This window comes from Petaurus breviceps, unplaced genomic scaffold (genome assembly GCF_028583685.1).
Source record: "Petaurus breviceps papuanus isolate PSGF00001 unplaced genomic scaffold, PetGlider_PUasm1.0 140, whole genome shotgun sequence".
In the NCBI taxonomy this organism is placed as follows: domain Eukaryota; kingdom Metazoa; phylum Chordata; class Mammalia; order Diprotodontia; family Petauridae; genus Petaurus; species Petaurus breviceps.
This window is the reverse complement of record NW_027185698.1, coordinates 49,416,338-49,438,432: the sequence shown is the minus strand read 5'-3', so window position 1 is coordinate 49,438,432 and position 22,095 is coordinate 49,416,338. Positions and strand designations below refer to the sequence as shown.

Below are 22,095 nucleotides of genomic sequence, written 5' to 3'. Positions count from 1 at the left end.
TAAGGAAATGCTGTCTGAGCATGACTGAATGAGGGGCTTTGCCCTTTCTCAGTAAAGAGAGGAGGAGACTGGAATCTGCTGAGTCCATTCAGTCTTGTCTTTTTTTTTCCCAACACTGTCCTCCCCTTTGCCCCGAGTGCCAGTGCATTCCAATTCCTACAATTTCCTGCTGCAGGATAGTGGAAAAAGAAGTTTTTGGAGTCAAGTCTTGCTTCCGATGCTTGGGAAAGACATGTGCTTCACCAGGTTACTTTGCCGTTTTCTCCAATGCAGTTTCCTCATCTGTAAAATGGAGCTAACGCTTGCCTGGCCCATCTCCCGGGTTCATTCTAAGGATGAAGTAAGATGTCTATAAAGTATTTGGGGAGTCGTAATGTGCTATGGATTGTCAGCTGTTATTATTATTCCTGCTTTTGAGAGCATTGCCTCTTTGCTTTTCCTGTTCCTTCCCTGTTCTACATTTTGTTTCCAGGCTGGTCCTGAGATATTTGTATGACCCCCCCTTATTTTTACATATTGACCCCAAGTTAATCCCCTTGGTTCTTCAGCTGTTTTCATTTTTCTCCACTGATCTTTGAAACATTATTATTACACTGCTTATTCTTAAGGCTGTCTTCTATCTGCCAGCCCCAGGACATGGCCTCCTCCTTGACCACACAGCCTGTGGCCAGTGGCTATTATTTCTGCTCCCACATCTGCTGTGTCTCATTATTCTTGGTGCTTAGAGAACATCACCTAAATAACTCTGATAGAACTAGCCCAGGCTGACTCAAAACTAAAAGTCTTTAGAATCAAAGAATTTCAGAGATGGAAAGGACTGTTAGATATCATCTAATCCATCCCTCATATTAAACAGACAAGGACACAGGCCCAGAGAGGGCAAGGGACTTGCAGAAGAGGATATAGTGCGTTTAGCAGGGCTGCTGTTTGAGCCCAGTCTTCCTGGATATCATTTGGTTTTAATTCCTTGTTTTCTCTCCATCACTGAATCCTGCCTCTGGGAAAGAGCCATTCTTTCTGAGGAAACTTCTGACTTTCTCTTTTCTTCTTTACTAAATGTCAGCGGTTAAGGTGCAGAGGTGTTACTTCTGGGCACTGATGACGCCAAGCCAAGAGACCTGCTTGCTTACAAAGGAGCATCTGCCATGCCATAGGGCTTACCTTGCACTTGCTGCATCAGAGTTTAAGAAAGAGCTATTAAATTATTTAATTAAATGAATACGTAGAAGGACATGGAAACACGTGAAGAATTTTGGAGAAATAATAGCTAATATTTATCTAGTGAGCACTTTTAGGGTTATGAAGAGCTTCTCACAACAACCCTCTCAGTCCTTGTGAGGATACTGTTTATTTCCATGGAAAAGGCTGTGGAAATTTAGAGAGAGGCTGCTTCTCTCTCTATGATTCTGCAAAAGTCTAATCAAATCTCTGGGAACATCCAGGGCCCCACTGCCAAGGAAGGCTCCAAGGATGACCTCCACTGGTTTTTCCTCCTGCCTTGCCTTTCTCCCCTTGCCAATTTATTTTATAGATCCAGGCAAGAGGACCAGCACTGAGTCCAACAGTGTGTCCAGAGTTCTCCATTCTCCAGCCTCCCTGCAGGCTGCACTTGAATCACTTCAGACAGAGAGTCATGAGTCTTTCTTGTTTATTACATGCTCCAGGGAAAACATTGCCATGATGAAAAAAAAATGTTCCTTATCTCTCTCTCTCTGTCTCTCTCTCTCTTTCTGTCTCTCTCTGTCTCTGTCTCTCTCTCTGTCTGTCTCTCTGTCTCTGTCTCTCTCCTCTGTCTCTGTGTATCTTTCCTCCCCCTGCTCTCTCACCTCTCTCAGTGTATCTGTGTTGCCTCTGTTAATAGTAAACACCTCAAAATCAGGGACCCAGAGAATGATGATGCTTGTTTGGGAAAATGTGCGTCTAGACCCCATTTAGAGGAAAGAGTGTTTGTTTTTGTGGTTTTGCTTTGAGCTGACAGTTTAGGTTTTCAACAACAGCCAAATCCCCATGTGGTTTCTACATTCTATTGTTGGGTTTTAAATGCTGTTTGCATGGATTCTGTTTTTTTAGGTCTTCTCTCCCTGGCAACACCCAGCTAACTCAGAGCTGGCTTTAAAAGCGATCCAGGAAGATGGATTATCTGAAGAACAAAAAAGACTGTAAGTTGCTGTTCTCAGTCTTTGGGTCTTCTTCCCTGGGTATAATTGCTAAGGGATGGATGCCTTGTTACTGAGGGTCTTTGACTCTGTTCACCTCATGTTTGTGGCTTGCTGGGGCTTTGAAAGGACCAGTGCTGACATCTGTTTATCAGCCTGGTCTGTTTATATGCCACATGCTCTATTATCCAGAATTCTAAGGGGAAAAAGAACTTGAGAGATAAAATAAAGAATAAAATAAAATAATATTATCTAGTTAAATTAATAATGAAATAATTATTATAATTATAATAACATTGTAAATATAATATTTATTAATAATACAAAATAAGCAGAAAATCATGCAGGAGTTACTTGCCCAAAACTTGCCCAAACTTTCATTACACAGGTAGGTGAACCCACCAAGTACTCAGTTGTACCTACTTTTCCCTCCCTCGTGAGCTGCCAGCAGTGACAAGGCCACATGTCACATGCCAGAAAAGTGGACAAATGAATGCTCTGTAGTATTCCATGTGATCAGCCTTGAAAAAAATCACAAATTCATTCAGCACCTTATTGGTGTTAGAAACACAAGGGTTTTTGGACAAACAAAACCATCATGCGGCTGTCTAGAAAGTTTTCGAGGAATTAATTATAAGCAAAATTAACTCCAAGTTGTAGAGCACCCAGTTGAATCAATATTTCTTATTTCAGATACTCCAATGTGCAAAACCTCTTCCATGCCCAGTCCTATCCTGTTGGGGAAAGAGGGAGTCAGCTCAAACTTCTGAATGCTCATCTCCCAGATTTGGACGGGTAAGCCCCTGGGTTTCCTGCTTGTGGATGATTTATAGAATTTTCTGTATATTATCATTAGGAGTGATAGTGGATTATATGGTTGGCATCGGGGTCAGGCTCCTGGGGCTTTCCCAGCTCCCATCTCTGGCCAAGGCAGTTGTATCACACTGGGGGCAGTTTGATTCTTGAGAGGAAAGTGCCCCAAAGTTTATTTTACAGCAGTCAGGTCTAGAGTTTCCTGCTTGAATGGACACATTCAGGTTGTGTTGGAGATTGGAAGGTGATAACATTAGCTTTTGTTTTTCCAGGTTTCTCCAGCATTTTGCCATCTGCAGTGTCAGCCAGGAGCCAGTAATGAGGTCCCATTTTCCTGTCCTCCTGCAACAAGGTGAAATCAGGCCTGCTCAGAAAGTGGAAAATGAAAAGGTAGTTGAGCTAACTCAATAAGCCAAGAATCTGAAGGGAGAGGCCAGGACCAGGGCCAGGGCAACTAATGCAGATCCTGTCCTTGGCTCTTTGGGGTTTAACAAAGTCCAGAAGATTTCCTTCATAAGCTGACACCCCCTTCGAGCCTGATGTAATTGTACATCTGAAACCTGCTTTGGACAATGTGTACAGAAGTCTCTGTTAGCACTTGTAGCTGATCCTAAGGAAGCTTAGGCAACAGTAGGACCTCTTTCCATTATATAACCCTTACGTAAGGCCTCGGCCCTCCATCAGCCCTTCTCCAGAGTGATGGCTAGTTTGTTGAGGGCTAACCGGAGCCTGCCTTGCTTTACCACATAAACCATAAATACTCCAGGATGGCCAAGACCAAACAAGTAAAACCCTCTTCCCAAGGGTCCTCCTACATTCCCTCCTTGTACTTTCCAGTGGACTTCACTCCCTAGCAGCTGCCTAACACCTTAGTGTCCGTTTTTATTGAACCTTTTTCAAGAAAAACTGGAAACTAACAGCTACTTGAGACCGGAGCTTTGGAAAAATGGGAAATGGGACAGGTCACTTTTGCTAGTGGGAGTCTGAAGAGAGGGCTAAGGAAGACATTAGGTCATCCCATGAAGGGGTTGATTTTGGTGCAGTAGCACAGCAGGACCCAGGGTAGAAACTCTTCAAGGTCAGGGACCATTTCTCATTTTTGTCTGTGTATCTCCAACACCTGATACAGTACTTTGCATTTCATAGGTTCCTAATCAATGTTTATTGAATTACATTGTATTCTGCCGTACTAGATAACCATCAGGTGACCTGAAGATTGTGGTGGGGAGGGAGTAGGAGGAAGGGACTGCCTCTCCTTCCCTTGGGCTGACATTGGTCCTGGCGGTTGGGCCTCTTAAAGCTTGGTGTTAGCATGTGGGTTGGGAGCAGGGCTGGGCTGGGTTTCTGTGCTTTGCAATAACCCATGTCATTTGTTTTGAATGATTAAGGAAAGAAAAATATATGTGACTTCCCTTCCTCTTCCAGTGAATTCAGTTTATTAAAATTCCAGTTTATTAAGCCCCTACTGGTCTGGGGACACAGACAAAGCCACACCAGTCCCTACTGTCAAGAAATATATGCATACATACATATATCAAGGAAAATATAAAGTAATCTGAGAAAACAGTAATCCGAGGAGTCAGGAGAAGCTTCACAGTGAAGTTGGTCCCTGAATTGAACCTTGAAGAAAGCAGAGGATTCTCAGGGGCTGGGGAAGGGCAGGAGGGGCATCATTCCAGCCACACCCATCTCATTGTCTCTTTGTGGTTTCAGCAACCACCTCTATGCAGCTAATTTCCAAATTGCTGTTTATATCCCTGGCCTATCTCCTGGGCCCTAGATCCATAGGTCTCTAGTTGCTGTGGGATATCTTTACCTTAGCCCTTCACATCCATCATGCCAAAACCAAGCATGTTCTCTTTCTCCTCCAAGTTTCACTGGTTCTGTCTATGGTACTGCCAGTCATCCTGCTTTCTCATATCTCTAAGGCTGGTGTTATTGTTGATTTCTTCTCTGTTACCTTTTCTTAGCCAGTCATCAGGTCTTTCACTCTCCATATATTCCTGTAACCTTTCTGATGGCCATCCCTATCCTTTTCTCAGTTCCCTCACAGTACAGATCTCATTACCAGTCAGCCTTTCTAAGTGCTCTTCCCACCTCCATTCTTCATACCACCACCAAATAATTTAGCCATTCCTAGGCTCAGAAATTTTAGTGGCTCCCTAATTGCCTCCCAAGTAAATTTCAAATTTTCTTTTGGTCTGGCTTCCTATCCAATCTTTAAGGTCTTCAGCCTTCTGATTGTCACCTTCTGTTTCTATCCTTGTATGTTAGGTTACTCTCATTTATGCATTCTGTGTTCAAGTGATCTAGGCCTAATCTCTGCTCCCTTGAATCCTCTTGGGTTCTCTTACCTCCATACCTTTGCTCCCAATGTTCTGTATTCCTGAGAATCTTTCTTCCATCTTCACTTGATTAATCACTCACTACCTGTCCTTTAGATCTCAGCTCAAATGCTGCCTCCTCCTTCCTTTATGCTCTGAATCTGTAATGACCTTCCATCTTGGACCTTATGTAGCTCTTTTTTGGGGCAGCTTTGCAATATACTTGCCATAAAAAATTATTATAATTATATTTACAATTTGTGCCCCTAAGAAAGTATAAATTTCATAAGGTTAATGATTATGTCTTAGGTAATAATAACAGAAGTTCATTTTATTAGTAACAACAATAGCAGTAGCTAACAATTATATAGTACTTTAAAGTTTGCAGAGTAATTAACACAGATTATAGTTTACTTGGTCCTCCCAACAGATCTTTAAAGTAAGTACTATTAAGCCTATTTGACAAAGGAGGAAACCAAAACTGAAAGAGATTAGATGGTCTTCCCAGGGTCATACAACAAGTAACTGCCTGAGACAGGATTTCAGCTCAGGTCTTTGGGACTCCCAAGTCCTGAGCTCCATCCTCTGTAGCACCAAGCTGCTTTCTAAGGTTTGCCGAGTGCTTCCCACACCCATTCGATTTAACCTTGGTCTCTGCCCTGGCACTGTGTTTTCACAGAGTTCTTGCTTATTTGTTGAATGTCTTTTCCTTCCCCTAGGTGATTATCAACATTGTCACCGGTCTGCCAGGCTGTCATGCCAGTGATTTAAGTGCTTTCTTGGTCACTCTGCACAAGGAGTATGGAAGGTTGGTTTGGCTGACCTTGTCTTTGCTTTGAGTAAAAAGGATTTAGCATGTCTCAGTCTGATGAAAGGGCACCTTCGCTATGTACTTGGCCATGCCCCCATGCAAGCATGAGCATTTGGAAGGTCTTTGTCGACTATGGTCTTGTTGAAGAGGTAAATAAGGGGGAGTGACCATTATGGAAACTTGGGGAAATAGTGGACCAAGGGATCTTTGTAGTCTGATGCTCAGGTGTATGAATCCACACTGATACAAGGGCTGTGTACCAAAGGATTCCTAGAGCCCAGTGTACAAGCCACCTGTTGGAGTTTTTCCTGTATCTCACACAGACCATCTGTCTGTTTGGCAAGAAATGCTCTTTAGAAAGCCTTTCTGAGTGCTTAACCCTAAATGCACTCAGGATGAAAACTGAGACAGACATTTTTGGACTTGGTCAATGTGGGAATTTATTTTGCTTGACGATGCATATCTGTGACAAGTGTTTGGTTTAGTTTTTAGTGGGGGGTGGGAGAGAAAAAGTAAATGTTAGTTAATTGGAAAAAAAAATGTGTTTAAGTTCTGCTGACTGAGATGCTTAGCTGGGCTTTGATGTCTACTGTGTCCAGGCTTTGTCACAGAGGAAGGAAGAAAGGAAGGAAGCAGTGGAGAAGTAAGAGGAGGAGTAGATTTGTCTGGAAACCCTGTAAGGGGCGGTCCTTGGGAAGTGCTGGGGAAACCTGCTCCTGTGAAGTACTGACAGACTGACTGAATAGCAGCCTGTCTAACCAGCCTTGGGATTCCGTTCCTCTCCAGTTAGTCAGTCAGTCAGTAAACATAAATTAAGGTCTGGCTCTCTTCGAAGGCATTGTGCTGAGCGCTGAGAATACAGAGAAGGCAAAAGACAATCCTTGCCCTCACAGAGCTCACAATCTATCCCAGGTTTTTTTCAGTCTCCCTGCTTTTTACCTTAGTACATGTTAATTTGAGCAGAACTGTGTTTTAAATAATCTTAACTTGTACAAGCCTTTTGTAAAATCAGATAAAGGAAAATTTGAGGATAAAATTCTCTGGACTCAACAAATCAGTATTTCTCTCTCTCCACAAGCTCATTTTCATATTTTTCCTTCTTTGCCTAAGTTGCTCGCAAACTCTTTTAAAAATGTACTTATGGTTTGGGATCAGTTGTGAAGGGGGAGTATTCATGTAGACCAAACAAAAAATTTTGGTCACAAAAATGAGAGCATAGAAAGGGGAGGGCTTTGGGGTCTGAGCATGATTAACATTATAGAGCCCTGCAAAAAAAAAAAGAGCAGGTTGCAGATGGACTCTGGGATTTTAGACCATCCTTCCCTGCTTCCTTCCTTCCCAGAGCTGGCAGAACATGGCCTTGTACAGTCCCTTCTTCTGACTTTTCAGCTCTGCTCCATACGGTCACAAAGAATAGTTGCTTTTCTTCAAGCAGTTCTCAGTATAACCACAACAATTGATAGAAGTCATCTAAACAGCAATTGGGGAAAAAAATCACCCTATGTCTGAGTGAGTCTGTGTTGTTTCCAGGTGGATGGTATATAGGCAAACTATGGACACCTCTGAATGTTTCAGTGCAGCCCACTTCCAGAGATACCTGACCAGTGCCCTGGAGGCCCAGCAGAACCGAAGTGCCAGACAATCAGTGTATACCCGGAAAAAGACCAGATTGTTGGTGGTGTTACAAGGGTAAGCTCCTGAGAAAATGTGACTAGACAGCAGTTCCTGGGACAAAGATCTGGGAGTGTGTGAGTTGTGGGGCTGACTGGTCAGCCACCAGAGCTCTGCCAGTGTTGGGCTGCAGAGAGAGAGAATCTAGAAAGAACTCTTCCATGCCCTACTTATACCTGAGCTAGGACTTCCTGTTCCATTCTGGCTACCTGGCCTTTGGAAGGATCTCGACCAGCTGCAGTGCGTCCCAAGGAAGGAAGGAGTTCAGGATGTAAAGAGGCTAGAGTCCATGCCCTCTGAGGATTGGTTAGAGGAACTAGGGTCATAGCGACAATCATACCTTGAGCTTATTCATTCTCATTTTAGAACTCTTGCTCAAAAAATCATGAAAAGAGGGAAAAGGATGATTTGTACCAAAATATTCACAGATGCTCTATTTGTAAATGCTAAGAATTAGAAACCACCCTTATATGCAACAGTTGGAGGGCAGATGAATAATTATATATTAGTACTACATATTATATATAATATATAACATTACATATATAAAATAATTATATATTAGTATAATGAGGCATTATGGTACTGTTTTTAAAAAGTTGTATAAAGAAGAAAGCAAACAAACATGGAAAGCCCTATATAAGGTGATACCTAGTGAAACCAGCAAAAAGAAAACCACATATTCAGGGCTCACATGCTGACGATATCCTTTTTTTCTTTTAAAGAGAGTGAAAGAAGAAATTAAAATGGCATCAAAAGTGGTAGAACTTAAATCAGAAGTTCTGGGTTAGAGTTCTTGGGTTAGAAGACCCAGACCAAAAGCATTTTCTTTGATTGTTTATGGTTTGTTAATTTATATATCTATATCTTTTTCAAGGCTAGGGATTTGACATAGAATTTTGACACCTGTTTTATGCCTATGTGATAGCTGAATCAGCTAGGTGGTGTAGAACACTAGACGTGGAGTCAGGAAGATCCGAGTTCAATTTGCCCCAGAATTTACTAAGGTGTTTCCTCATCTGTCAAATGAGGATAATAACCCTACTTCATGAGATTGTGGTGTCAGATGAGGTACCCGTGAAGTGCTTTGCAAAGCTTTCATTATTAAGTTTATAATTTTTAAAACCTTTTTTTTTTTAAGTTGCAGAAAGACCAAAATTTTCTTAACAGTTACAGACATCTCTCCCAAAGTGGAGTTGAGTAGTTGCTGTAGGTAGGAAACTCCTACTCCTTGGATGTCCACAAGGAGGAACTGGATAACCACTGGTCAGGAATGTGTGGTGGGGATTCTCATAAGATTCTCATCAGGCCTCAGTGTCCCTCACTGAAGCCAGGGGCAGTGATAGTGTTCACAATCAGTCACACCTCAAATCGGCTTATTGTTTCTGAGGAAAGGCCCTGCCTTTTGTGCCCTGACTCTGGTAGGCTTCTTAAACAAGGAGGGCTAATGTTCAAGAGAGGGAGGAAGGAGATGAGACCCACTATCCCAGGCAGTCACTTCTCTTCCCCAAGGTACAGTTCTGCTGAGCTGCCATGAGTCTTCTTTGACTTGGCTTTTTATCTAATATTTGCTACTATTGGGGTAGATGAGTGGTCTGAGCCTTTAAGTGGCTTACTTCATCCTTGTCCATTTGTTTTTAGCTGTTAATGAATTCCAGCCAGTGAGTAAGGAGTGGTGCTGGGGTCTGGGGCTAGGAGCAAGACAAAGAACTTTGCAATATGCCGCACCTTCCTCAGTAGAAGGGGAATTGTTTGGTTTTGGATTCAGACTTCTGATGTTCCTGCCTCCACTATCTCCCCACAGCAGTCTCCACACAACTGCCAAAATCATAGCCTTCTTAAGGCCCAGGTGTGACTGCGTCACTCCCCCTTACCTTTAACGTAAATGTCAATCTGCTTAGTGCAGCATCCACTTTTCCAGCCTTGTTTCATAGTTCTTTATTTCAGGAGCTCCAGGCTCCAGCCACGCTGATGAACTTCTAGCCATTATACCTTCCTGGATCCCCCTGTCGTTCGTGCTTTCCTACCCAATTTTCTTGGTACTATGCTGTGTTTCCTTGTACGCCCCCCAATCCTGAGAATATACGTTCATTGGAGGCAAGGGCTTTTTCCCACTTTGTGACTGGTGCTTTGTCCATGGTAGGAATGTAATAAATGTTTATTCGATTGAATTGTTGATTCTCCAGTTCACAGCAAGGGTAGCAGTTTCACAACTGGGAGTTTTGGCAAGAGTGGCGTCTTCCATGTGACTGAAGTGAAGACTGGTCTTTCATACAAAGACCTTGCTCCTGTCTTAGCAAGGCAGGACCCTCAGATTGAGTTGCTGTAGCACCTGAACTGACCCATAGTGACTCTATGGGAATCCACAGCTTGCACTAAATATTTTATCTCTAGGGCAGTGTTATTGCTGGCCAGGCCTGTGCCCTTGAGGCTCAGATATTGAGCCCTGACAGTTTCCTTGCTGCATCTTTGATCCATCCTCCCTGGTATGAGCTGAGGGTTAGAGTTTCACTCTCTACAGATGGCTTTTGTCTTTGGACAGTTTGCCTGATCCTTCTGAGCACAAAGCAAGGTTTTCTTTGTTTCCAGGGACTAGCAGGTTCCATTTGACTTCACCAATATTGGCAGTTGGCATTGAAGGTCCTGAGGCTTTGACGTCTATTAAAATTGTTGACTGACTGGTTGTTGTCTTTAAAGTTGAATGAACAAAAACCCTTGACCTGATTAAATCTTAGATTTAACTGAAAATACAAAGACAAAGTGATAGACTTTAGGAGACAGATTCTTGGGATGTATCCTTACTTTGGAGAAAAAAAGGCTATTCCACAGCTGTTTGATGAAGGTGATCTTAAGACAGAGGCAGATAAAGAAGAACTCCAGATTTTACTAGCATACTAAAAGAATCTAAATTCAACTAACATGTCTTATGTGTCTGTTATGTGTAGAGAGAGCTGTAAAATCATAATCCCTGCTCGCAGAGACCAGGCAGTCTAAGCAGAGTAGAACACTGACACAGTCAATATGGTAATGGACATCTGAGCAAAGGAGAGACCTGAACAGAGTGCTCCAGGAAAATGTGAGAGAGAAAGTGCCTGCAACCTGTGAGGATTAGGGCAAGTTTCTTGGAAGAGCATGGCTCCTGAGTTATGGCTGGAGGAAAAACCCAGTGCTATCAGGGGAGATGATGGAGGAGGGCATTCTGAATAGAGTGGGGTTTAGATGCATAGGGTAGGTGAGCTAGGTAATGGCTGAGTTTCCATGGCAAGCATTGGCCCCGTGAGATTGTGAGCTTCTTCTGTATCCCCAGGGCTCAGTGCCCTGCCTGGATCTGTGTCAGCACTTCATCCAAGTGTACTAAGTGATTAAAGGGAGTCCACATCTGGCAGTTTTATCTAATGAAGCTTCCCTGGGCGGGGACAGGGAGGCCCCTTCTTTATTTGTATCCCCAGTGCTTTGTCCTGGACCTCATGCTTTATCACTCTGTCTACCCATTGTGTTAGACCAGAAGAGCTAGCTGAAGGTCCCAGGATTACTGGGGGTGCTTGGATAAAAGGCTGTCTAGGAAGAACTTGGCTCCACTGGGTTTGGCTAGGCTGGCTTGGGCTGCTAGCCTGGAAGATTAAAGCTTGTTTTGCACTTATTTTTTTTTTCCTTTTGAATGAGTAAAGGTTAATGCTATGTTGAAAATGTTTTGAAAATTTAGGGCAGTCTGACGGGGTTCCCGCCCATTCCTCTCTAAGGGAAAAGCTATTGTGTTGAAATGACTGAAAAGCCCTTGGAGGCTGGCTTGAAAGACTTTCATTTGAGCGGCTTATTGTCTAATTCTGCTTTAGGAAATGAGAATCAGTGTCTCACATACCAAACTTTATCTTTTTTCTCCAAAGGTTTTTTTTTTTTTTTAATATGAGAGGGAATGAGGCCAACCTCCTAGGCCTAAGATTTAAAAGTAGTGATTCATCTAGGGGATGAGAATTTGAAAGAAAGGTGTGGGAAGTTTGAGGTCAGAGTCTTCTTACTATCCAACTAAATGATCTCGAAAAGAGGATGAGTAGAGTGTGAGCCCCTTTTTCCAAGAGTGGAATGCATTGAAGTTCTAACGTCTGCGTCCCTTGGTGACCCATGACTGAGCAGAATTTTGCATTGTGTGTCAGGGAGTATATGCACTGTTGTCCATTCGGTCTGTCCATGATCATTTTGCAGAAGTGAGGAAACCATAACACTACTCCTTAAAGCCCTCAGCATTTTCTGAAGAGTGGGGAGTGAAGGCTTTGAATTGTTTTCCTCCTTTAGGAGAGCTGAAGTTGGTCAATGACAGGCTAACCAACTCCTTTGGACAAAGCTGTAAAAGGAAAGCCCAAACTAGCAGTGGGTTTGCCTCACCGGAGTATTGGGGAATCACATTCATTCAGAGACCAGTAGAATAATGGATTGAGACTTGGATACAGGAAGACCCACCTATATAATCCTGGGCACATCACCTGACTTCTCCATGGCTTAAGTTTATCTATAAAAGGGTGTTAGACTGAATGACTGTTTAATGTCCCTTCTAAATCTAATCCCTCATGTTACTTGTTATGACTCACAACTTGTGCTTGGGCCTTAGAGAAATTTTAGGGACAAAGTATTCTAGCTTTAAATATAAGGAGAACAGCTGATTGCAAGTGTCCCCCCCCCGCAGGGTCTTTTGGGCTCCCCTTCTCTTCCTACTGTAGAGTAGCCTGAGAGATGTCCATGGTTAGGTGGAGTCCCTGCTTTTGGAGTAGAATAGTTAATCCTCCAACCTAAAAACAAGGAAGGCCTTGAATAAGTCTTATAAACTGGATAAAATGTATGAGAATACAGTAGCACACTTCAAACCCCCCCAAAAAAACCCTGTGAGATCCTAGATGGGGACACTGGCAGAAAAACAAGGCATAGTGTTCTACTGTCTACAAATGTAGGTCACATAGTCCTGTGATCAGATCTCTTACTATCCTTGTTCTATGGTGCTTAAAGGGCTTACAAAATTCTTTCCTCACAGTGGCTTTGCATGAGAAGGAGATAATATAAGAGTGATGTGGGGGTGGCCAGGTAGCACAGAGAGTAAGAGCACCGGCTCCAGTGTTGGGATGACCTGGATCAAATCCAGGCTCAGATACTTAGCACCACACCCAGAAATAACTGGCCGTGTAACCTTGAGCAAGTTACTTAACCCCGATCACTTTAAAAAAAAAAAAAAGAGTGATGTGATGGTCAGAAAGAAACTTTTCTACTTGTTCATCATTGGTTAGAATATAATTAGAATATGTGTCTAGTATGTACATCTTGTGTGTCAGAATGAATGGTGAGAAACTGGAATGGATCCAGAGAATAGCCATAAATAGGTTCTAGAAAAAAATGCTAAAGGGATTGAGGCTCTTGAGCTTAGATAATAGAAGCATAAGGTGGGGGAACTCAAAATTTTAATTCTAGCTCCCAATTTCTGTATTACTTTAAGAATTACAGTCCTTCAGGGGCAGCTAGGTGGTGCAGTGAATTGAGCACTGGCCCTGGAGTCAGGAGGACCTGAGTTTAAATCCAGCCGCAGACACTTAACACTTACTAGCCATGTGACCTTGCGCAAGTCACTTAACCCCAATTGCCCTGCCCTCCCCCCTCCAAAAAGCAAAAAATTAAAATAATAAAAAAAATAATTACAGAGTGAGTTTTTCACAATAAAACTGGAGGTAGTGTAGATATTATAATTCATTATACAGGAAAGGAGACTGAACTGCAGAGAAAGTTAAATAAGTTTCTTATTTAAGGCCACACCATGAGAGGCAGAGTTCCCCCACTCAAACTCAGACCTTCTGATTACTAGTCTAGTACTTTTTCAGCACATACCTTTTGATAGTGATTATAATGGTGATGATAACTCAGCATTTCTATAGCACTTTACAGTTTGTAAAGCAGTTTCCTAAAAATAATCCCATCAGGTAGGTAGCCCAAGTAATACATTTACTTTATAAGCAAAACTAAGGTACTTTTAAATAAGAAGTCTTAGATGTTAACTCTTAACAGTACCAAAAGCCATTTTTTTTTAAATTTGGAATATTCACCTCAGAAATCCTTTATAAAAATTTTTATTTTCCTCTTACATAAACAGAAATGGGAGTATCTTATTTCCAGTTCATTATATTTTGCTTGTCTTCCATCAAAATCTTTAAATGTCTCTTTAGCAACATCCTTTTGCTTAAAGGCATGGATGGAGGCAACCTGGGTTGTTATAATGCCATGTGTGCTAGGGGAGCATTAGTTCTGACAGGTCCTACACCAAGCTACAAAGTATGGGCCTTTTTTGACTATGGACTTGACAATGGATTTAAACCAAAGACCAGCCTCGCTAATTGTAGAGATGCTAATTGGCTACCAATAGTCATGAAACCATCTACTAGGTTGCTATCTATGCTGTTGAAGGAAATACACTGAATCAATCATGTCTCCTCTGAAGAGCTAAAGGAATGTTTTATTTGTAAATTCCTTTGGTATTTTGGCAAAACTATGGAACTATTCCTTAAAATTTGGTAGCATAACACATTGTTCATGAGGCTCACTGGGAGTGAGCATGAACTGGAGGTATAGCCATTTTCATACTTAAATTTCTTTTGTATTTTTGACTTGGTGTTCAGTTGGGCTCTTGATTTTTTTTTTCAACAGAGCTTTCACTTTCTTGTCTCTTCAGATTTCTCAGTGTTATCCAATTGTCAACAATAGAAATTCTTACAAAAATATCTATAGTGGAAAAAAATTCTAAAAATATAAATGGATTGTTTTACATGCCTCTGACAAGACAGACCAACCAACACTGCTGGGTTATCTAGGTTCTAAATCTGTAAGAATCCAACTTTTCAGACACATGGCCAATTTGGATCACTTTCAGATTTTTTTTTTTCCTGGTAAAAATATACACTCTTCAGCTTACGTGGCCAACTGTAGCTTTGCTATGTGTGCTTCTTTTTTCATTACAACTTTTCTCTAGGAGAAGTTCCAGAGTTCCATGGAACAACTAAGACAGATAACATTGAACTACAGACTCATATTAATATCAGAGGTGAAAGAGGCTCTAAAAATCATTTCTTCCAGCCTTCACTGAGACTGCACTATACTAGTCACTGCCCCCTTACACTCTTTGAGGCTTCTAAGGTCCCTATTTGAGGGTTTTCTAACCCTAGGACTTTCTCTGGGGACCTCTCCACTCCTGCTGCCTGTGGGCACTGAGCCTTATAAGCTACATGTATATCTGGCCTGTCTTTGGTCACACAGGGTATGCTGACACTGGCTTTGCTGCTGGCCCTTTTCCTACTACCCTCAAAACTTTTGATTTACTTTTTATGCAGTGATGACATGGCAGAACTCACCATAATTCATGATTGGATTTCTTGATCATTATTTGGTCTGCTGCCAACTTCAGGGTTTTGCTGAAGTCAGTATGTGGGGAACAGATAGTTTGCCTCCCGTTCAGGCAACCGTCTTAGCTGGAAGTTTCAATTTATTCATCACTTGTACTATTTGCAATCCATGGTGGTTGTGAGAAAAACACAGTCTTTGTGATCTCTTGCAAGCCACTATAATTCAAATCATATTTATTAAGTACCTGTGATATGCAAAATAATGTGCTTTGGTGCTGAGAATATAAAAACAAAATGAGAAATAGTGTTTGTCCTGAAGAAGCTTAAATTCTGTGTGTGTGAGTGGTGGGGAATATAACACCTAAACACCTAAGTTACTTGCATTCTTGTTGAGGAGTAAATCACTAATAATGAAACAGATCAGGAAAGGCTTCCTGTGAGAAGTGGCACATGGGCCGAGCTTTGAAGTAAGCTAGGGATTCTAAGGAAGTCGGAAGGAGGACATGTACTCTCAGTGTGGGGGAGTGGAGGAGCAGCCCCTACAAAGCTGGAAATCTGCGATGCCAAGTTTGGGAGTAGTGAGGGGCCAGTTTGTCTAGGATGTACATTAAGTAAAAAAGAGTATTCTGTGAAGTTGGATTGGAAAGGTGGTGGCAAAGGAAGTGAGATTGTAAAGGGCTTCAGATGCCAAGCTGAATTTACATTTTTAAATGAAATGATTAGGCTTGAGCTTTAGGAATTTTATTTGCTAGCTGTGGGAAAAGATGGATTGGAAAGGGGAGAGATTGAAAGCACGTTGTTATAGTAGTCCAGGTGGGAGGTGTTGTGGGCCTGCAATAGTGTGATGGCTTTGTGTGTAGAGAAGAATGTGAGATATGGGATGAAGGTATAACTGACCAGGCTTGGTAACTGTTTAGATATGGGTGAATTTGGAACAGGGAAGAGTCAAAGATGTCTTCAAGGTTATAATCCTGGACAGTTGGGAATAAGGTGATACTATCAACAGAAAAAGAGAAGTGTGGAGGAAGGAGGGTTTGTAGGGAAGAGAAAGATTTAAATCTTGGGCCTAGTAAATTTGAGATGCTTAAAGGGGACATCCAGTTCCCTCCCTGTGCAGCAAGAAATAGGTGAATAAGGTACTGGAACCCTAGGGAGGGATCAGTGCTAGGTATATGGATCTAGAAGTTGTCTGCATAGAAATGATCATTGAACATGGTTGACGACTTCACCAGAAGACAGGGAAGAAGGCTCAGGATGGACAAGCAGGGCGATACTCACTGTTAAGGTATGGGACATGGATGGTGATTTAGCAAAGGTGACAGAGGAGAGAGCTAGGTGGACGGGTGTGAGGAAGTAAGAGCATGACAAAAATCAGGGGAGAAGGAGAGAGCTCACAAAAGGAAGAAGGCCTGATCATCAAGATCAAATGCTGTAGAGACAAAGAAGGAGAAGAGCTGAACAAAGACCATTGGATATTGCCATTAAGGAGGAGATGAGGATGATAGTAGGTGCAATCTTCTAGTGGGCTTGGACCAAGGGGACAAATGGAAAGGTTGGCCCTGACAAAGAAAAGGATTGGATCCTCATCTGATAGTGAAACAAAGGAGGAAAGAACATAATGTGGTGCCAAGAAGTTTTGAAGTCTGGCTTTTGAAGTCTGGATTAGTAAAGAAGCATGTCATTATGGATGCCTCTATTTTCTGGATCAAGTTAGAGGTGAGGTCTGGCAGTGTGGGAAGTGGGATTAAATTCTTCAGTGACTCATTTATGTAGCCTTCTGTGATTCTAGCAGTGGGATTCATTTGCCTTTAGTCAGAGGACTGGAACAGACAAGTACTTACAGGTCTATAGAACCTTAAGACCAATCAGCAAACTTTTATTAAGTGCCTACTATGTGCAGTTACTGTGTTAAGTGCTAGGGATACAAATAAAGGTAAAAAGACAGCCTCTTCTCTCAAGGAGCTCTTAGTCTAAGGGGGGAAGACAGCTGCTATATACAGCTATGTATAGACAAGGTCTGTACAGGATAAACTGGAGATAATAAACAGAGGAAAGGTGTTGGCATTAAGGGGAATTGGCAAAGGCTTTTTGTAGCCTAGAAAATAGAAGACTTGGGGGTGGCTAGGTGGCGCGGTGAGTAAAACGCTGGCCCTGGAGTTGGGAGGATCCGAGTTCGGTTCCGGCCTGAGACACTTAACACCCACATAAAAATACTAGCCATGTAATCTTGGGCAAGTTACTTAACCCCAATTGCCCTACAAAAAGGCAAAAAAAAAAAAAAATAGAAGACTTAAAGGAAACATGGAATGTAGAAGGTGCCTTCAAGTATTTGAAAGATTAGACTTTTTCTTAGCCCCAAAGGAGTGATGGATGGAAGCTGCAAAGAGGTGGCTATATGCTTTGAAGTTAGAAAAACATGCTAAAAGTGAGAGCTGGCCCAAAGTAGAATAGGCTGCCTTTGGGAAAAGGAGGTTCTCTTCTGTCATAAGTCTTCAGACAAAAGCTGCACAGTCACTGGTGGGATGCTCAAGACAGGGATCTCTGTCAGAAGCACAGATGGCTTCCCTCTTCTCAGGCCAATGCTTCCTGGCACTGGGCAGCCTGACTGTTTTCCTCTTTGGTTACTACCCTCACCTAAATCTCTTGTACCGATCCTTTTCATACTTGTGTTTGATTGATGGGCTCCTGGTATATCCAAAATCTTCTTAGTTCCCCTTTTTCCTCCTTATTAAAATAATTTTGTTTTGGGGGGCAAGATATTCTGGAGAGTCTCCCAATCCACTAAACCTGATTTTGTTTTCAGAGTCTTAGACCATGGGATCCTACTTATATTTTCTCTGGATTTTTTGAAGTCTGTTTTCCTAAAGTCTAGGTGAGCTGTAGATCTGTCTAAAATTTCTCTCCTTATTGTTAATTCTAAGATGTCATAATAACTTCTTTCAGAGGTTCCTTTTTATTATGTGTGTATTTTCTAATCTCTTATTATTTTAACAAAGTATTTTTCCAGTATTTCAGTAATATGCTGCATCCTAATGACACTTGTATAACTTCTCTCCTTATGTTAAGGAGGTCTATTTGTTACAGACAATGTAAGAATTTGTTTTGTTTGACTGTGCATATTTATTACAAGGGTTTTCTTTCCAATGTGTGTGATAAATTGGAGGGTAGAAGGGGTGAGCTATAGCTATCAAAGGGAAAGAAAGAAAAGAGAACCATTAGAGCATTATTTTTAAATGCACTGAAAAGAACAGAAGGGCCAAAAGGAAATGCAGATAAATAGGACAGTTTTGAAAGCTATACATTTAATTTATTATATATTTAAAAGGAAAAGCAAATTGTGTGTGATAAGAGATTCGTGGTTTCTTATACAATCCTGTTTTTTTCTATTTTACTTTGTTTATGGAATGTTCATCTTTGCCACTTATTAAGTTCAGAATTTAAAAAATTTAAACAATAAAGATCTCTAGTTAATATTGTTTCTCATGCATTCTCTGTACATCGAGGTTTAGAAATTTTACCATTGGTGACCCATTTCTCCTGTCTCTTACAGCTACACAGATGTTATTGATGTTGTCCAGGCACTTCAGACTCACCCTGACTCAGATGTGAAGTCTGCTTTTGAAATTGGCACAATCACTACATGCGTGGAGCCCCTGAGCTGCTACATGGAGCACAGGTAGTCCTTAGCCCCCAGGACTTAAGGAGTTGGGCGGGAGGGAGTTGTTCTTTTCAGAAGGAAGCATCTTCTAAAATCAGACTTGTTTAATTTTGCTTCTTGGAGGGAGTTCATGATTTTTCCTTACTATATGGCAGGTGCTAAGTATATTCTCCTTAATGTGTTGATTATTGCCAGGACCTCAAAAGTTCTTCTGCAGGCAACAAAAGAATCCCTGAACTTTAGAACCAGAAGAGATCTCTAAAGTCATTTAGTCCAGTCTTCTGCTTTGTCCAGGAATACCCCTTGACATATCCCCAATGAGTCTGAATGTTTCCAGGGACAGATGGTTCCATTCCATTGTTGGATAGCTCTCATTGTTGGGAGTTCTGGAGAATACTGTGGTTTTTGTGGGGGGGTTTTTTGTGTGTGTGGTTTTTGCTCCCTGGTTTTAGTTTTGTTTTTTAGAGCTATACACAGAGTAAGTCTGATCTGTCTTGCAGATAAAAATTCTTTAAGTATTCTGGTCATGTTTCTGTGGCCACGGAAAAGCAATTTCATAAGGCAAGTGGGGCATGAAATGTATTTTCTTAGGAAGCGTGGTTCCATTAGCTTCCTCTTCTTTGTCTTTTGTACACATAATCCTACCTAGAAAACAGTCTGGTATGCAGACTACCTTGGTCAAGTTGAGAGAGGACAGGTCACACAAGTGAGGTTTCCTCAGCATTAGGCTTGCCCGAGGGCTCTCTTTGAGAGCCTAGACATACTTGGACATGTGGGGATGGACCCTCCTGCTTTTAGAAATCTTTGCTTTCTGATCTGGTGGGAAGAGCCCCGGATTTGGAGTCGGAAGGGCTTGGAGATCCCTTTCAACAATAACTCTCTAATCCTAGGGGTAGATGTAACTGGGGGCAATGACAACATGACTTGGAGAAAGGTTTTAGACATTGAAATTGTTAGGGATCTTACTTACTGGAAGTAAATGCCACTGGGACCATTATGGGGAGTGAATAAAGAAGATTGTTGATCTTGATTCCAGCTAAAACTCAGGACCAAGCCACAGAATCAGTAAATCTCACATTTGAAAGATAAAAAAAAAAAAACAACAAACTATTAAACTACATTGATAGCATAGATTCCACTCTTACCAACTGGGCCAGAAGTCCTAAGTATCATGTCTCTGTATCTCTATTTTTTCTGCTCTTCAGCCTGAGATATAAATCTTCCTCAAATATCCTGTATATTTTGCTCTTCTTGTCTTTTTTCTGTTTTGCTCTACTATACAAATTTTTCCCAAAGCTTTATAGAACTAGATAAGGAATTTTGTCCCACCTTGGCCCTAAGGTTAAGATTCCTTAAATACTCCTTTAATTGTGTCACGCACTGCTTAGGAACTTTCATTGTCACACTTTCCAGGCTCTACAAAATCCAGCCAAACCCTCTTGTCTTGACAAAGGGTTCTCTAATTTGAACATTCCTGCCTCTACACTTTTGTTCATATTATTCCCCCTCCAGGAAATGCCCTTCCCTCTTCTCTGCCAGTCCAACTTCTTTCAAGGCCTAGCCTCAGCTATCCACCAAGCCCTTCTTGACCTTTTCTGAGCCCTCATTTATCTCTACCCCAAAGTCCATTTAAGCATTGTATCTAAGAATGTACTTCCTGTGATTTTTGTGCACCAAAGGAAAAAAAATTGAATTGCATTGTAAGATAGTAAGCTATAGTAAGATTGCTGGCTTTTGGTCTCAAGGAGCTTTCTGGTTCCTTAGGCTCTTGTTCTAGCATCAGTCCAAGTCACCATTTGTCCAGTTCCTTCTGTGTGCTATGCCTTGTGCTAGGAATGCTGTTTTAGAGATGAAAAAAGAGTCCTGAAATGTTAGAGTTGGGAAGGATTTCAGAGCTCATTGAGTCCAAGCGCTTCCTTCCAAATGATCCCCTATATTATATCCCCAACAGATATTCATGTGGCCTCTGCTTGGAGACCTGCAGGGACAGACATCTTACCACTCACAAGGCAGCTCAGTTTACTTGTTAGAAAGCTATTCTTTATAGGGAGTCAAAATCTGCCTCTCTATAACATCTACCTGGTACTCCTAGTTCGGTCCCTTGGGGTCAAGCAGCTCAAGCCCTACCTTCTTGTCATGAAAATTTCCAACTTGTCAAGATCCCTTTCTAAAATGGCACATCTAGGGGCGGCCAGGTGGCACAGCAAGTAAGAGCACCGGGTCCAGTGTCGGGATGACCTGGGATTGAATCCAGGCTCAGACACTTAGCATCCACCCAGAAACACCTGGCCATGTAACCTTGAGCAAGTTACTTAACCCCAATTGTTTAAAAAAAAAATGGCACATCTAAAACAGAACACCCTACTTGCTTCAGATATGTTCTGAGTAGGGCAGATGCAACAGGATGATCATCTTCCTGGCATCAGGCAGTAGACCTCGATGGTGCCACCTGATGGGGCTCTTGGCTTCCAGGTCTTTCTGTCATTGCATGTTGAGCCCATGGTTCATTTATATACACACACACACATATATGTATATATGGTGTGTATTGTGTATGTGTGTTACATATGATGTACATTACATACATATGTATTTGTACACATGTCTACATACATATACAAATAGATACATGTATACATGTTGTTTGCCCGGTCTGAATGTTAGCTCCTTGAGATACTTTTGTCTCTGTGTCCTCAATCATTAGTATAATACTTTTCACAGAGCATAAAATGCTTAATAAATGCTTGTTGATTGGATTAATTGATTACTAAATATATCCTATTAGATTTGCCCCACCATTTTAGCTTATCAAAATCTTTTTGGATATTCAAGCCATCAATGAGTCTGTTGTATACTAGACACTAGCGATAGAAATACACAAACTGAAATGATCCCTGCTCTCAATGAATTTACATTCTGATGGGTGAAGGTGGGGGAACAAATGTACCTTATTTGATTTGTCCTTATCCGACATTTGTCACTATACAACTGACCTGCCTTCTTTTCTGGTCATGCATCATTTGATGCTTTTCCTGTAAAATTCTTTCTTAGTATTAGACTATAACCTAATAACTATGTTGGGTATATATTATTATGTTATGTTAGGTTATATATTATGCATTCTATTATGTTTTCATATATGTATACATACACACATATAAATGTAGATATGGCAGCTAAATGGCTCACTGGGCTGGGAACTCATTCTAGCTTAATGAGGTCTTTTTTTTTTATGTCCTCAGACAGTCATCAACAAACATTTATTTACTGTTTACTGTATGCCAAGTGTTATGTT

At 41.5% G+C, this 22,095-nt stretch overlaps 1 protein-coding gene across 2 annotated transcripts in view; it reads left to right on the top strand.

Moving 5' to 3' along the window:
* The window catches only part of DNAAF9 (dynein axonemal assembly factor 9), a 168,695-nt gene that overhangs the window by 113,615 nt on the left and 32,985 nt on the right, over positions 1-22,095 (top strand). For both annotated transcript variants that reach the window (XM_069072485.1, XM_069072494.1), the window contains exons 23-28: positions 2,071-2,159; positions 2,850-2,951; positions 3,242-3,359; positions 6,013-6,101; positions 7,635-7,793; positions 18,693-18,818. In XM_069072485.1, coding sequence (XP_068928586.1) covers positions 2,071-2,159; positions 2,850-2,951; positions 3,242-3,359; positions 6,013-6,101; positions 7,635-7,793; positions 18,693-18,818 — 683 coding nt within the window. The remainder of the gene's footprint in view (positions 1-2,070; positions 2,160-2,849; positions 2,952-3,241; positions 3,360-6,012; positions 6,102-7,634; positions 7,794-18,692; positions 18,819-22,095) is intronic.